This window comes from Carcharhinus amblyrhynchos, chromosome 3 (genome assembly GCF_965287045.1).
Source record: "Carcharhinus amblyrhynchos chromosome 3, sCarAmb.v2.hapA, whole genome shotgun sequence".
NCBI lineage: Eukaryota > Metazoa > Chordata > Chondrichthyes > Carcharhiniformes > Carcharhinidae > Carcharhinus > Carcharhinus amblyrhynchos.
Genome location: NC_137326.1, coordinates 111,045,587 through 111,063,507, shown reverse-complemented (window position 1 = coordinate 111,063,507; position 17,921 = coordinate 111,045,587). Strand labels below are relative to the sequence as shown.

At 41.6% G+C, this 17,921-nt stretch overlaps 1 protein-coding gene across 1 annotated transcript in view; it reads left to right on the top strand.

Annotated features, from left to right (window-relative positions):
- Positions 1-11,691: 11,691 nt before the first annotated feature.
- Positions 11,692-17,921, top strand: part of psmd2 (proteasome 26S subunit ubiquitin receptor, non-ATPase 2) — a 45,031-nt gene continuing 38,801 nt past the window's right edge. The window contains exon 1 of the mRNA XM_080185708.1: positions 11,692-11,842. Within this exon, the coding sequence (XP_080041834.1) occupies positions 11,720-11,842 (123 nt within the window). The 5' untranslated portion in view covers positions 11,692-11,719. The remainder of the gene's footprint in view (positions 11,843-17,921) is intronic.

The following is a 17,921-nucleotide window of genomic DNA, read 5'->3' as shown; positions in this document are numbered from 1 at the left end:
ATGAATCAGAGGATGCACAGAATGAGGATGGCCGCGCCTTGGAGGCCCAGCAATCTGCTGAGGTGCTTCTCTTCCAATCACATAATGCGCACCCCGTTACTATGACAAGCAATCCATTGTAGCTCGGAGCTGGCCGGCAACACATCAGGTGTGGCAAAGGCATATGCACCTCAATATATACGCTCCGATCATGATTTATTCAGTGCAAAACACAACTAGAATTTCATTCCGCTTCCAGGTCTGTCAGCCGTTCAGCTTTCATGCTGATGAGGCTGGGAGATGGAAAGTGATCAACAGCTAAACACTGACACCGTGAACACGCGAGTGGGGCTGGTTAATTACACTGAGATTATTCACATCCGCCACACACATACACACAAACTCCGACATAGGCTAAAGGGGCTTCTTTATTAGCAACTGGTCAGTGAGTTGGAGCATGATTGGTACTGTGGAATATTCATTTGACAAATGACAGCGTTCAGTCTGACACGCTGAAGGAGACAGTGTAAACGCTTCCTTAAAAGTATAGACCCATTACAGTCAAATTGACGCCCTGAAAGTTGGTGTATTTTCTTCGGAAAAAGCTGATGAATAATGACCCAGCACTTCGTTCTTTGGGGGTGGGGAGTGTTCATACTCAGGAGGCAACCCAGAAGATACACTAGGACACTATCCCCTCCCTGTATATATATACACACCGCACACACAGAGAGACGCAACTGCCCGGAGACCCCACACAAGGACTGTCCAGGAAATTTAAAAATCCGATCGGCAATTACCTTATTATCTTATATCATCGATATTCCGATGTAACTCAGGTACTTGGGATGGTTTCCACTATCTTAGCAGAATGGTAACCCAGGGAAAGTTAGAAGCATTTAATGCATTTCTAATCCCGAAGCAACTGTGACACTGACTCGTCCCGCTTTCACTGGACGCCCTCCCACTACAACCCATTGGCACCCCATCTACCCTTCCCCCACTATCTTGCTGACCCCTACACGCCAGTAACCCTTTCAGCTCCCCTCCTCCAACTGCCCCGTGTCGAAACCCACAATCACTAATTTTTCTTGAAAGCAATTAAGAGTTAACCACACTGCTGTGCCTCTGGAGTCACATATAGGCCAGACCAGATAAGGACAGCAGATTTCCTCCCCTAAAGGGGACGGATTGTTGCAACAATCAATTATAGCTTCATAGACACCATTAGGGAGACAAGTTTTTAATTCCAGAGTTTTAAAATTTTATTTAATTTATTAACTAATTGAATTAAGTTCCATCAATTGTCATGGTGCAGTTTCAACTCATGTCCCTCAAGTATTAGCTAATGCCACTGGATTACTAGTCCAGTGACATTACGACTACATCTTCATCTTTTCCTTGAGATAACTTGCACTTATAACACAGGACCTCTCATAGTGCTTTACAGCTAATGAAATACTTTTGAAGTGCAGTCACTATTATAATATAGGAAACAGCCTATAATCTGTCTAGCAAGCAAGAGTCACCAATATAGATCCAGTGATACACCCGTTACTTAGATCTTTGACCTGAACAGGAAGTAACTCAGGAAGTGCCAATGCTTTGGTCGAGAATGCCTCTTTGTTCTTTTCATGAAGGAGGGTGTTTGTTGTCAAGAGACTATGCTATGCATACTTTGTCGGCAGGATGACTCTATTTGTATTAGCATTTCCCATCCTATTTTGCCCAATGATTCCATTCAAGATGGAGTGAGGACTTCATCAAGGTCAAACTAGAACTTACCTTTAACATTTTCACCAGAGTCTAGGGTCAGGACATAAGCACTATTAATGGCGGCTTATTGATTATTCCTGAGCTGCACTGAACAAACATAAGTATTCTTCTTGAAGTTAGCTCCAAAAGCATTCAGATGTAAGACACCTGCAAATTCAACATTGATGGACTGGACAGGTTGTCCAGATGGGACATCCTGCATCATGTGCTAATCAATCACATGATGACCCATGGCAAAAACTCATGTCCCTGAGTGGATATCATCCTAGAATCCAGGGAGAGCTGCTACTGCAGCAATGGAAACCCAATAGTCAATTTGTGCACAGTAAGCTCCCACAAACAGCAATGTGATACTGACCAGATCCTGTTTTTGTGATGTTGAGTGAGGAATAAATAGTGACCATAACACAATGGCTAACTCTCCTACACTTCTTGGCAATAGCACTGACTTAACTGTTCATTGGAAAGAAGACTACTTCAAGACAAAGAAGGGAAAATCTTTGGTAAAGACTGGAATTAGCATCTTACTGAAAAATAGGTTAACTTGCAGGTTACAACCCTTCAGTAGAACACAATATTGTGATGAAAGAACCCAATGGAAACATTTGCCTTTGTTTTTTCATTCAAGTGCTGGCTAGTCATTTGTCTATTTCCACATCAGGGCTCTGGAATAAATGGAAAATCCAAGAATTGAGTAAAATCAAGATTAAAAAGAAATTGGGATAGAATAAAGTAAAGAATTAGATCAAAGGAGAACCAATGAGTGTAGTTGTCTGATGGGATGATTTTGATTATGTGAATTAGTGTAGCAGTAGGAAAACAAGTGTTTATCTAAGTGACTAGGAGTTGAACAATGGTGTATAGAAAAAGATGTTCCAAACTGTGAAAGAGGTGAGTTTGAAGTGCAGAGATAAGAAAATTCTTTGCACCTATATGCTAAAAGTCTGGTCTATGGTGTTATCTAGATAGGGTAACATCAAAGGAGGGAAACAATACATCCATTGTAGGATAACTGAATACAGTGAGAGGGAAGCAGCCACCACCATAGTCACACCTAGGAGGAGAGAGCAGGCTGTCCTGAAAACAAGCTGGTGATATAAGCCTTTGTTTAAAAATAAAAAAAGGCTTGGCTGAACTGAAGAAAGCTTTTCTAAAACTGAAAGGGAATTTACGGGTAATAACTATATGCTGTCATTAGCTCAAGTTATTAAATATTGGATGTTGATTGGGGAAAGGGGCATTTCTCAGATTCAGGAATGTAGATAATTGGGGTTAATTTCATGTGATACGGTATGTGTGTTGCTATTAATTTAGACAGATGGACTGTTGCAGTGAATTGTCATTCTTGTGTTTTTTTAAGTTAATAAATATCCTTTATTAATTGAATGTAACAAGACTGACTGTTTCTCATTAGTTTGCATATCTTTCCTCACATGAGACCAAATTGGAAATTTCCACAGCTCGCTGGTCTAGTGGTATGATCCTTGCTTTGGGGACTTCACTGCATGAGTATGCGAGAGGTGCTGGGTTCAAACCCTGGATGAGCCCTCACCTGTTGCCAGTTTTGGTCCCAAATGCCGGTTGTTTATTTGAAAAAAAAGTTTTGTTTTTGATGAAAGGATTTACATATCTCGAGGTCAGATTTGAAATCCTGCAACACATCGCGACAATTTTCTCAATGCTGCACGTATGGAGAAAATGAAAAGTTTTCCTTAAAAGAGGCCACCAGTAAGAACTGGTGTTCCAATTACTCTTCCAGGTTTGAGATACCTTAGCATTTAACATCAGTAGTGTTCTTAACACATTAAATTTAAAACCACTTCTGCTTTAGACAGTTTTTAAAATGTTTTTATGCAAACAACTATTTAAATCCAATATTAATTGGACCAGACTATGCAGAGGATTGTGAGTGCAAGGCGATAAGAAAGACAATATAGAAATTGTAATCAATCAGTGAAGGCCATTACAAGTTAGTGACATTTGCATGACACAGCTTTTAGATACAATTATTGAATTTAGCAGAAAAGAGCTGACTAAAAGATGGATTTTATGTTGTTCAGCAGTTAATCCAAACCAGATTAAATGGGTATGAGTATTGCAGTTTAACAGTGTTTTTTTTCTGTATTAAAGGTCTATAAATTGTCAGAATAACAACAACGATTTTAGTTTCAAGTGTTAGAATGCAGTGCAAGGGTCATAAAGAATATAAGAGGTCTGGCCTCTGGCAAATTCATAATAATTAGACATGACCAATGGTAACAATAATAGTCTGTGGCAGAAGAGATTGGATTACATTATCTTCATATTGATTTCAATGTTACATAGAAAACCATTACCCTAAACGAACAGGGTAATCTGTATAATTTTATTTGATGCATGAATTCGTAATCTTTTATGCAATAATAAAATTAACATAGTATTTTTAGCATAATCTGTACCAATTTAACCTCTTGTCCAATAAGTAATCAGTAACTCCTTCCAACTTTAAAAATCATGCAAAATGTAACGTGCAGCGAGCCGATATTTTCAAATATATAATAATTGGAGGGGAAAAGATGTTTGCAATCAACTATTAAATAGACAGTTGTATTGCTTAGGAGAATTTCCTGGTCAGTCAGAACCTACAGAAGACAACACTTTGCCAAGTATAACTATAATCTCTTAGGTACTGAAAAGAGAAAGAGAGAGATCGTTTTTACCAGCCAGCTCACCAGAAAATTGTTTCTTTTTAATACCCTATCCACAGCCTGACAAATGCAAGTTGGTAAATCATACGTGTTCAAAGACGTTTTGAATATTCATCGTAATATAAACAAACACATTCCTGTCCTCTAAGTATTATGTCCCTTTCCTTTTCTAATTATAGAGCGTTATATACGTATGATTTTATCAAATATCAAGATGTGCCATGTGCCTTCATACGATGGGAAAACTGTTCTTTGCTTTTATTTATGAGTGTTGCTGATGGAACTGGTATTCGACATAAAGAATCGGAGTGACACCTTGAGGACATTTCCGGAATATGCCTGAATATTCCGGTAACTACAAAAAAGTTTCCATAAATTAGATCCGCTTGAGCTTCTTTACACACATCTGTAGACTGAAGGATTTTGAATATGGAATAGTATTTGATTTCGCGGCTATTCAATTCATATATACATATATATAAACTTCCTCCTCAACTGTGAAAATGCATTCCATGCTACAATGAAGCCTGCAAAATATTAAAGAACTAAGTATAAAGCGCTTTTCGCGTGTTAAGGACATCCAATATTGATTGTACTTCTGAAGGGTCGATGCTGTTGCAGAAAAACCCAGGAACCAAAATGCCGACAGTAAGGTATCTCAAACTGTTAAAAAAAATGACTAGATCATCTATTTTATAGATGTTGACCGCAGAATAAAGATTGGCTGGAACGGCAGGAAATCTCCCAGCTAGTCTTTGAAAAGTACCATGAAATCTTTATTTCATTCATTCGTGGCACATGGGCATAGCTGGACGGCCAGCATTTTGATCTGATTTATTGTTGTCACATGTATTAGTATACAGTGAAAAGTATTGTTTCTTGCGCGCTATATAGACAAAGCACATTGTACACAGGGAAGGAAAGGAGATGATGTAGAACGTAGCATTTTATTGCCTGTCCTTTATTGCCCTAGGAGGGCAGTTGGGAGACAACCACATTGCTGTGACTCTGGAGACACATATAGGCCAGACCAGGTAAGGACAGAAGATTTCCTTCTCTAAAGGATATGAGTGAACCAGATAGGCTTTTCCAACAATTGACAATAGTTATGGTCGTCAGTAGATTCTTAATTCCACCATCTGCCCGTGGCCACAACATTAGCTGAATTTCTGGATTAATATTCTAGCGATAATATCACTTATCCATTGCCTCTCCTCGTATGTTTCTAATGAAAAGTCATGACCTACTGGGTGGAATTTTATTGAGGTATGCAAATCTGGCCTGCCAGCTTTTTAAAAATTTATTCCTGGGATATGGACGCTGGCTGCGCTGGTATTTATTGCCCATCCTTAATTGTCCTTGAACTGAAGGCATTTAAGAGTCAACCATATTAATATGGGTCTGGAGTTACATATAGGCCAGGTCAGGTCAGAATGGCAGATTTCCTTCTCTACAGGACATTAGTGAACCAGATGGGTTTTTACAACCATCAACAATGATTTCATGGTGATCATTAAACATTTAGTTCCAGATTTTTTTTATTCAGTTCCAGTTTCACTATCTCCTGGGATTCATAACCAGGCCCCCAGTGCATCATCCAGGCTCTTTGGATTTCCAGTCCATTTCCACAATGCCACCACCTCCTACCTGGCCTGCCAGATAGAGAGCCCCTGAGAAATAAGAGCAGGAGTACGCCATTCAGCCCATTGAGCCCATACCATCATAAAACTAGATAATGGCTGATGTTCTACCTTAGTGTCATTTTCCAGCACTATCTCCATATCCCTTTATATCTTTAAATCCAGAACTCAAATCGATTTCTGACTTGAACATACTCAATGATTGTGCTTCCATAGCCTTCTGGGATAAAGAATTCCAAAGATTCATCATCCTCTGAATGAAGAAATTCCTCCTCATCTCAGCCTTAAATAGCCTTCATCTTATTCTGAGACTATGCTCCCCAGTTTTAAATTTTCCACAGCCAAGAAAAAGCAGCATTCCTGAAACTACGCTGGGGAGCCCTATGAGAATTTTGTGTATTTCAATGAGATCACCACTCATTCTTTTAAACGCTATAAAATACAGTCTCAATTTTGCTTCATAGAACAATCCTGCCATTCCAAGAATCATTCTGGAGAACTATTTTGCATTCCTTCCATGACAAGTGTATCCTTCCTTAGGTAAGACCAGTCTACACTTCCCGCTAACTTGGCAAAGCAACTAGCATAATTAAGGATCGCATGCACCTGGACATTCTCTCTTCCAGCTTCTTCCAAGAGGAAAAAGATATAAAAGTCTGAGGTCACCCACCAAACGACATAAGAACAGCTTCTTCCCTGCTGCATCAGACTTTTGAATGGATCTACCTTGCATTAAGTTGATCTTTCTCTGCAGCCTAATTATGACTGTAACACCACATTCTGCACTCTTTCATTTTCCTCTCTGTGAACGGTATACTCTGTCTCTATAGCACGCAAGAAACAATACTTTTCACTGTATGCTAATATATGTGACAATATTAAATCAAATCAAATCAATTGCAGCAAGACATCATTACTCCTCTATTCAAATTCTCTTACAATAAAGAGCAACATACCACTTGCCTTTCTAATTGCATGCTGCACTTCCATGTGAACTTTTACTGCCATATGAACAGGGTGCTTAGGTGCCTTTGAATGTCAACATTTCGCAATCTCTCACCGGTCAGGAAATACTCTGCATTCTGTTTTACACACCAATGAGGATAACTTCACATTATGCCACATTATAGTCCATCTGCCATGTTCTTGCCCATTCATTTACCCCATCTAAATTCTTTCAAGCCTCATGGAACCTCCTTAAAACTCACATTCCCACCTAGTTTTGTATCATCAGAAAACGTGGAAATATTACATTTGATCCCCACAACCAAATTGTCAGCATGGACTGTGAATCACTGGGCCTAAGCACTGATTCTTGCAATACCCTACTAGTCACAGCTTGCCAACCTTAGAATGACCCATTTATTGTTGCCCTGTTTTTTATTCAATTCATCAATTTATTCAATTAACCAATTCTCAATCTATGCCAGTATATTACCTCCGACACCAGGTGTTCTAATTGTGTTTGTTAACCGTTTGAGTGGATCCTTATTGAAATGCCTTCTGACATTTCAAATACACCATATCCACTGGTTCTCCCTTATCTACTCCGCTAGTTACATCTTCCAAAATCTCCAGCAGATCTGTCAAAAATTATTTTCCTTTCTTAAAGTCATATTGTCTCTGCCCAACCCTACCATTATTTTCTAAGGGTCCAGTTATTACATCTTTCATGATAGACTGGCATCAGTAGCAGTAGAATTGCTAGAATCTGACAGGTCAGTAGATCCTCACTTTTTCTCTCCCTCCTTTCTTAAATAGTGGAATTTGTGCTGCCTCATTTCAGTAAGGCAAGTCAAATCACAAGCAGATCAGGCATTGGCAAGGCTAACAGTGGGCCTTCCCCTGGAATCAAAACGCTGTAAACTAAAGCCTCACCTACCAAGCACTACCAGCCCATTAGAGGTTGGTAGTTCTTGTGCTCAGCAGCGTCATCAAGGAGACAATGGCTTTTGCCAGAAGGAGTTTAATGTAGATAAATGCAAGGTGACGCATTTTAGTAGATTGAAACAGGGCAGGACTTACTCAGTTAATGGTAGGGCACTGGGGAGAGTTACAGAACAAAGAGATCTAGGGATACATGTTCATAACTCCTTGAAAGTGGAGTCACAGGTGGACAGAGTGGTGAAGAAGGCATTCGGCATGCTTGGTTTCATTGGTCAGAACATTGAATACAGGAGTTGGAACGTCTTGTTGAAGTTGTACAAGACATTGGTAAGGCCAAACTTGGAATACTGTGTGCAATTCTGGCCACCCTATTATAGAAAGGATATTATTACACCAGAAAGAGTGCAGGAAAAATTTACTAGGACGCTACCGGGACTTGATGGATTGAGTTAGCTGGAAAAACTGGGACTTTTCTCTCTGGAGCGTAGCAGGCTGAGGGGTGATCCTATCAAGGGCAATAATGAGCTATTTACCATTTATATAGATGATCTAGAGGAGGGAACCAAGTGTATGGTGTCGAAATTTGCTGATGACACCAAGATTGGTGGAACGGCAAATTGCGTGAAGGGTGTGGAGAGTCTGCAGAAGGATCTAGATAGGCTGGGCGAATGGGCCAGGAACTGGCAAATGGAATTTAATGTTGGCAAGTGCGAGATGGTCCACTTTGGTAGGAGTAATGGTAGGAAGGACTATTACTTACGTGGTGAAAAACTGCAGCAGGCGACAGTGCAGAGGGACCTCGGGGTCCTTGTGCATGAGTCGCAAAAACCCAGCCTGCAGGTGCAGCAGGTGGTCAGGAAGGCAAATGGGATGCTGGCCTTCATAGCGAGGGGGATTGAATATAAAAGTAGGGAGGTCTTGCTGCAGCTGTATAGGGCATTGGTGAGGCCGCAGCTGGAGTACTGTGTGCAGTTTTGGTCGCCGCGCTTACGCAAGGATATTTTGGCCTTGGAGGGAGTGCAGAGGAGGTTTACTAGGCTGATACTGGAGTTGAGGGGGTTGAGCTATGAGGAGAGGCTGAATAAACTAGGCTTGTACTCATTAGAGTTTAGAAGAATGAGGGGAGATCTCATTGAGACGTATAAGATGATGAATGGGATGGATAGGATAGAGGTGGAGAGACTCTTCCCGCTCAGAAAGGACAGTAGGACTAGGGGGCACAGCCTTAAGATAAAGGGGGGGCGGTTTAGAACGGAGTTGAGGAGGAACTTCTTCACTCAAAGGGTGGTGAATCTCTGGAATTCTCTGCCGTTGAGGTGGTGGAGGCTGCCTCGCTAAATATTTTTAAGACGCGGGTTGATGGGTTTTTGATAAGCGAGGGGATTAAGGGTTATGGGGAGAGGGCGGGAATGTGGAACTGAGCCACGACAGATCAGCCATGATCTTATTGAATGGCGGGGGAAGGCTCAAAGGGCTAGATGGCCTACTCCTGCTCCTGTTTCTTATGTTCTTATGTTCTTATGAGGGGCACAGATCAGATAGATATTCAATATCTTTTCCCAAAGATAGGGGAGTCTAAAATTAGAAGGCATAAGTTTAAGGTGAAAGGGGAGAGATACAATAGTGTCCAGAGGGGCGATTCTTTCACACAGATGTGTGAAAGTAGCAGAGGCAGGCACAATTTTGTCTTTTAAAAAGCATTTAGATAGTTACATGTGTTCAATGGGTATAGAGGCATATGGGCCAAATGTGGGCAATTGAGATTAGCTTAGGGGTTTCTAAGAAAAGGATGGCATGGACAAGTTGGGCCGAAAGGCCTGTTTCCATGCTGTAAACTTCTATAACTCTATGACTCAATGATAGGCAGTCCATTCCCAGGGCCGTGGAGCAACCCAAGCTGCAGGTAGGTAATGTTGACGGTGGTGATGGTGGTAGTGGGAGTTATTTCGTGGGGTGGGGTTCACTGGGAAAAAGGTGTTGGGTTTTGCAACAAAGGCAAGCGATTGCTTCTGGCAGCTCCTTTCCACTTCTTCATATCCAGATCCTCAATCAGGCACTGAGTGTCTTTGACTGAGGGACAATGCCCCCCACCAGAGACAACAAACCGGTCGTGTATGCTGTGTGTCGATGGGTCCATCCACCACTGGGTCAATACCAATAGTGACAGGATGAGTGGTCATTTATTGGCCATTTAAGGGCCTCAAAACACAGCAGGGTTGAAAGGCTGACTATAGCCTTTCCCATCTAGAATTTAATTCTTGCAGAAGAGGGAAGAAGGTAGGGATCTGGTATGCCACCATCCTCCCTAATTATATTCCATATCTGCTGCCAAGCTCCCCAGTAGTGAAAGCACAGGATTCTGTCTGATAACTCGGTTTCTTCTCTCCTCAGATGCTGGAAGACCCTCTGTGTATTTCCAGCATTTTCTGTGTTTATTTCAGATTTCCAGCATCAACCCTTTTTTTGATTTTGTAGTGTAGAATGCACTATGCCCACTCACTCAAAGGATGGCACGCTGGTTAGTGCAGCATTTCCACAATGTCGCCTTTAAATATTGATTCAAATTCCTAGAGTACAGCTTGAAGCCACAACATCTGACTCAGCATCAAGGCTGGAATTTTCCCCTCCCTTTCACGGTGGGCATGGAAAGGCTAAAATATTGGTTTTACATTGATGTAAAACTATGTCACAATTGTGCGCTCCAGCTCTCAAATGGCATGCTGTGTTTCTCACTGTGGTCTGTTATAAACACCATTTCAAAATATTTGCATCTCATTAAAAGGACTCCTCTCCAGAATCATTCCCTCACACTGGATCATCCAGGCACACTGACATCCAATTAGAGTGACATGTTTCACAACGATACCTAAGCAACTTGCACCTGACAATCTGCCTATCACTCGTCAATTTGAAGCTATTTCTCCTTCTTTGTATCATGCAGCGTTCACAGGAATCAGTGCCAGACTTCGCAGGCAGCACCACATTGCTTTCAGGGCATTGTCACAGGCAGGTTGATTTTCCAAGCTAGGGTAGAGTTAATGATCGGGGTTGCCGATGAGGTTCAACCAAGGCATCACCTGATGAAATTTTTCAAAGCCATCTTGGCCTATGGGCTAGGATGAAGTGTCGGATCGAGCCAAGAATGGGGTGCAATGCCACATCCTATCAGTTTGGATCAAGCCCAGAATGGGGTGCAATGCCTCATCATATCAGCTTGGATCTTGTTTGTACCCTATAGTGGGGAGCATGGCCAGAATTCTCCCATCCTGCCCACCATGGGAATTGTAGCAGGCGGGAAGTGGGTGTGGGCAGACATTGTAAAGATCCATTGACCTTGGGCAGGATTCTCCGGTTTTGAGGCGAGTGCAGTTGGAGAATCCTGCCCCATGAATTGGATTCATTCAGAATTTGGTCTTTTTTGGACGAAATAAAAATTTTTTTTTAGAAAGGTTTGAAAAAGAAGTTGTTAAAGATAAAACACTGCAGTACCACTTCCAGTGGAATCTGAAACAAATAGAACCCTGGAAAAATGCTGGAGAATCTCAGCAGGTCTGACAGCATCTGTGGAGAGAGACTAGAGAATTGGTCAGAGCTGGTTAAGTTGTCGTTGTTTTGAACAAGCGGTTGGCAGTTGGCCTGTTGTGAAAACGCATTCTCCTCCTGGCCCGGCCCGACCCGGCCGCCGTAGTGGTGACGTCGGCGCGGGGAGCGGTTACCCGGCATTCCGCAGTGTGGGAGCTGCGCGCGGTGATGGAGGACTCGAAGAAAGGACAGCAGCAGCAGGCGGCGGTGCCGCGGAAAGGCGAGGAGAAAGCGGCGGCGGGGAGTGGCGGCAAGGACAAGAAGGAGAATGAGGACAAGGAGCAGGAGCTGGTAAGGTCATCCTGCCGGCGGCTCCGCCTCGGCCATGTTGCGGCCGGGTAAAAACAGCGCCAAAGCCGGTTCCTGCAGAGTCACTCAGCCAGGCTGAGGCCTTCTCTCCCAATCTTCAGCCCCATTAAACAACCTTCTCTTCATCTCCCCCCGCCCCCCGCTCCTGCCAACTAGCCCACCCTCACCAACAAACTTCCTGCCTGGCTGCCGAGCCGGCATCGGCCTCCCAGCACAAACTAGGCCGCTCCTAGTTAAAGCCGTGACTCCCAGCCCATTAATGACCGCCTTCATTAAACATGGTCCTGAATCGCCGGGCTAGCGATTTATGCTGAGAATGGTTCCGGCGCTAACGCTCTCAGCATGTGGTATGTTTCCTTAAAGAATGAAATACCTTGGAGTTTGTCTCTAACCAAGCAAGTTGTTTATTGATAATGTGTGGAGTGTTTGAACCACTCCAGCTCTGTTGCCCCACTGGCCTTCCGGGAGGCGTAAAATTGGCTTTTAAATATCCCTACCTAATTTTTGGTACCTTGAAACACCCTCTTTCTAAGTTATCTTAAATAATGTTTTTAACTCCGATGAATGTAAACTCTGCAGCCGGATGAAGGCGATTTTAATGCTTGTGTGTGACGATATGAATTTGAAATCCAAAGCAGCGTTTAAATATATGAATAGGAAGTTCATGAGGGCTTTTCCCCGTTAGTGTCTCAGTTGTTTATTTATGCTACAGTGGTTTATTTCCACTGAGCATTAAATCTGTTTGACGAAAATGTTTCATTAAGGTGTCTTGTGCATAGTTATTATGAGCATCTTGGTTTAAATAAGGTAAATAGCTCTGGTGGTTGGGACAAATTGCCATAGGGGTATTAGGTAATATATTTGATTTGATTTATTATTGTTACATATATTAGTATACAGTGAAAAGTATTGTTTCTTGTGTGTTATACAGACAAAACATACTACACATAGAAAAGGAAAGAAGAGAATGCTGAATATAGTGTTACAGTCATAGCTAAGGTGTAAATAAGAATCAACTTAATACGAGGCAGATCCATTCAAAAGTCTGATGACAACAGGGAAGAAGCTGTCCTTGAGTTGGTTGATACATGTCTCAGGCTTTTGTACCTTCTGCCAAAGAAAGAAGGTGGAAGAGAGTATGTGTGGGGCCCTTAATTATGCTTACTGCTTTTCTAAGGCAAGTGTAGATGGAGTCTGTGGGTGGGAGGCTGGTTTTAGTGATGGACTGGACTTCATTCATGACTCCTTGTTTCTTATGGCCTTGGACAGAGCAGGTGCCATAGCAAGCTGTGATACAACCAGAAAGAACGCTTTCTATAGTACATCCGGAAAGGTTGGTGAGAGTCGTCGTGGATGTGCCAAATTCCCTTAGTCTTCTGAAAAAGTAGAGGCATTGGTGGGTTTTCTTAACAATAACGTTGACATGGACAGACCAGTAAAAAGTCTGACAACACCAGGTTTTAGTCCAACCGATTTATTTGATAGTAAACGCACAAGCTTTCGAGGTTTCCCTCTTCGTCAGGTGAATGGAGAGTTCTGGCCTCAGACAGAGCATATAAAGCACAGACAGTTTAGAGATTACTGATTAGAATGTGAATCTTTACCCCTAACCTGCTGTTCGAGTCCTAAAGTGGCTGACAATGTGAGTGGAAAGAGCACTGATCACAGGTTAAAGAGATGCGTATTGTCTCCAGACAGCACAGTGAGTGAGGTTTTGCAAACCCAGGCAAGTCACGGGGGTTACAGATAGTGTGACATGAACCCAAGATCCCTGTTGAGACCGTCAGGGATCTTGGGTTCATGTCACACTATCTGTAACCCCCGTGACTTATCTGGGTTTGCAAAACCTCACTCACTGTGCTGTCTGGAGACAATACACATCTCTTTAACCTGTGATCAGTGCTCCTTCCACTCACATTGTCGGCCACTTTAGGACTCGAACAGCAGGTTAGGTGTAAAGATTCGCATTCTAATCAGTAATCTCTAAACTGTCTGTGCTTTATATGCTCTGTCTGAGGCCAGAACTCTCCATTCACCTGACGAAGAGGGAAACCTCGAAAGCTTGTGCGTTTACTATCAAATAAATCGGTTGGACTAAAACCTGGTGTTGTCAGACTTTTTACTGTGTTTACCCCAGTCCAACGCCAGCACATCCACATCATGGACAGACCAGGACAGATTGTTGGTGATCTGGACACCTAAAAACTTGTAGCTCTTGACCATTTCCACTTCGTTCCCATTGATGTAGACAGGAGCATGTCCTCCACTGTGCTTCCTGAAATTGATGACTATCTCCTTCATTTTGTTGACATTGAGAGAGAGATTATTACCGTTGCACCAGTTCACCAAATTGTTTATCTCTTTCCTGTACTGTGTCTCATCATTGTTTGAGATCTGACCCACTATGATGGTGTCATCAGCAAACTTGAAAATTGAGTTGAAAGAGAATTTGGCCACACAGTCACAGGTGTATAAGGAGTATAGTAAGGGGCTCAAGACACAGCCTTGAGTGGCACCAATGTTGAGGATGATCATGGAGGAGATATTGTTGCCTATCCTTTCTGATTGTGGTCAGTGGGTTAGGAAGTCAGAATCTGGTCGAAGAGGGAGGAGTCAAGCCCCAGGCCACTGAGTTTGAAGATGCGGTTGTAGGAATAATCACTTTAACAATATTCTTTAAAGCTGTGCTTCTCAAGCTATTTTCCAATATGACCTCATTTTAACACTTGAAAACTAACATGATCTCAGATGCCTACAAAAACCAAACAAAAAAAAAATTGTGTATAATTGGTTTGTGTGTGTTATAGATTAATACAGAATACATCATATAAATTTGAAAAATCTGTGTTTAACATGCTTTATAAAAATGTTATTTTACAGTCCCAGGAGTACATTATTTAATCCGAGCTGCTCTCTCTCATGAGCTGGGCAGCAACAGATATTATTGACGTTTGTCCTTACAGTCAGCATTACTGATCTGTAGCAGTGTCACACCAAGTTTCCCTAAAGACCATTTTAGCATTGTTGAATTAATGTGATTTGAGTCAAATAAACTTTTAACTTTCTGCTGAGGATTTCAAATGACACTGATATAATCCCAAAGGCTGCAGTTACACTGTGGATTCTGTTGCGCGCACAACAGCTTTGGGGAAAAAAAGACTTAAATTTCAAGGGCAATGAGGAACTGAATGTGGAGACATGCTACCCCCACCCCCCGCCCCCACACCAGGGAAAATGGCGTGCTTCTGAATAGACAACAGACATTAATATGCTATAACAAAAACGGAAAATGTCAGCAGGTCTGACAGCATCTGTGGAGAAAGAATAGAGCTTATGTTTGAATCTGGATGACCCCTCTCTGATGAAGGGTCATACGGACTCAAAACATTGGCTCTATTTTCTCTGCACAGATGTTGTCAGATCTGTTGACGTTTTCCAGCCTTTTCTGTTTTTGTTTCAGATTCTAGCATGCACAGTATTTTGCTATTATAGACATAATATGCTCTTGTTGGTCATTGCAGTTTCAGCCAAGCGCGCTCTCGTTAATGACAGAAGCTGTGTACAGCTCCTCTTTGTATCTTATGGTGCTTTTTCTCCCTCTCCCGACCACATCTCTCCCACATGTTTGGGTGCACCAGTGGGAGACATAGCAACTATGACAGCTCAAACAAATGTGTAGCTGTGGCCCGGCAGGCAACATTTTTAAATGGCCTTGAGAAGAGAACGATCCTATACTTGCGACATATTGGACAAGGCGTAAGGGAGGGGATGTTTGCAATTGCTGTTTCTCACGTCCAAGCTTCTCAGTGTGGGAACTGCTGCTTAGAGGTGAAATAGATCATGTAATACAATTAAACTGTTTTTATGTTGCATGACAATGTAAAAGAAGCTTTGGTTCATTGCCACAAGTTTCTCCCATCACCATCCTGAAAAACAGACCATGAGTAGCAGTATTTTTCTGATTATGAAATATTGAATTTTATGGATGATATTAAACTCAGTAATATAGTTAATATTGAGATGCACAGTGGCACACTCCAGGAGAACATATGGAAACCAGTGAAATAAACAAGGATGGCACGGTGGATGTAATTTATTGCATATATGGGAGAAACAGCATAGAGACATAGTATGCTCTGGGACTATTTTGAGGTGATCCAAGAGCAGAGAGACTAAAGAGGTGCATATCCATGAATCTTTGAAAGTGTGAGAGGTGCTTGTTTTTATAAAAATATTGAAAACGAAAACAAAGTCATCTGAATTTTCATAAATAACTATTTGCAGCATAACTATTGTTTACAGTTTTGGGCATCACATTTTAGGAAAGATCCGAAGGCCTTGTAGACTGGATACAAGAGGTTTACCAGGCTGATGATAAGGGTGAACGATTTTGGTTATTTGGAAAAGTTGGAGAAGCTGGCTTTGTTCTCAATGCAGCAGGTTAATGGGCAACATAATAGAGGGTTTTGATCAAGGAGGTGGGGTGAATCTGTTGACCTCATGATTGAATTGGTAAACAAAGATCATAGTTTTAAAATAATTGTCAAAAGAATGAGAGAAGTGAGTTTTTTTTTCTTACGGGGTGTTAAGATTTAAAAAACACTCCACGAAAAGGTGGAATCTGATTCTGTCGGAAAATTTCTGGAGGGAAAACCTGGGCGGTGAGACTAAATTGGATAGCTCTTTCAAAAATAGTAAGAAGCCCCACAACATGAGGTTAGAATCCAACAGGATTATTCAGTAGCACAAACTTTTGGAGCACTGCCCCTTCATCGGGTGAGTGGGAGTTGTGTTCACAAACAGGGTATATATAGACACAACTCAATTTACAAATAATGGTTGGAATGTGGGTCTTTACAGGTAATCAAGTTTTAAAAGTATAGACAATGTGAGTGGAGAGGGGGTTAAGCACAGGCCTCTTTCAAAAAGCCAGTACTTGATAGCTAGCACAACCATGATTATTGAATGGCATCTTTCTGTGCTGTATGATTTTGATTCCTAAATAAGTTGTGGCTGAACAATGACTTAAAGGCAGCACCTATAGGAAAGACCCTACTTAATATTCCTGGATGTTTTTTGCCATTCAGGTGACAGTACATGTTTCATACATCCACCACAAGCTTCATACATCCACCTCAAGCTTAATAAATCAGTTACCCCACAATTAGCTGATTTGTGGAATTTTGGTTTTTGAGTAGCTTAATCTAATCTAGTTTGCCATTGCTCTTAGAATTTTGAGACAAGTAATAAAAAAAATCCTCTTAGTATCCCATTTTCCCCTTGAAAAATGAAATAACTGATGTTATTTTAAATTGTGGCCCATCGATGTTTGAATGCTAATGGGGCACTGAAACTGGATGTTTCATAAGGTGTTAACTATAAATATTCTTTCCAGATCATGTCGTTTTTAAATCTTTAATAAGCTGAGCAATGTACTGACATTTCATTACAATGTGGTGCAATGTTTTATTCATTGAAATTCATCAGTGTGTTAACCTGATGCTCTTCCACATGTCCCAAAGTAAAATAAGTGCATCGAAGATCAGTTTCTGCAAAAAAAAAATTGCGTTGAGATACCAGTGGGTGAAATACTTAAGTTTGGGGTTGATATTTGTTACAATGATTCTTTTTCTACACTGGCAAGGATTTAGTGTCCAGCCCTGGTTGATCTCATCCAGATAATGAGAGACGTATAGGCAATACTAGGTAGGGATGACAGAAATGAACCAGTTGAGTAATTACAGCATCTTATCATATTTCTTAAACTCAGTTTCATATCTTGGCATAGATTTGAACTTTTTGAATTGATGGCCACTGTGGTGTTGACCAGCATCACAACCATGCCTCATTGTGGAGAAAAGAATGACATGTTGTATACCGTGGCTTTTAAAATTATTAAAGATTCTGATTGTGCACTGGTCTTCTGGTGGTCGGTGAACCACTGACAGTTTGCAAAAACCCTCCGGTCTTCAGGCTGATCCAAAATGCAAGTCGCTGATGTGCAATCCAAGGCCATACGAGAGAACAGGCCAGAACCTCTTGCAGGACATCTGACGAGTAA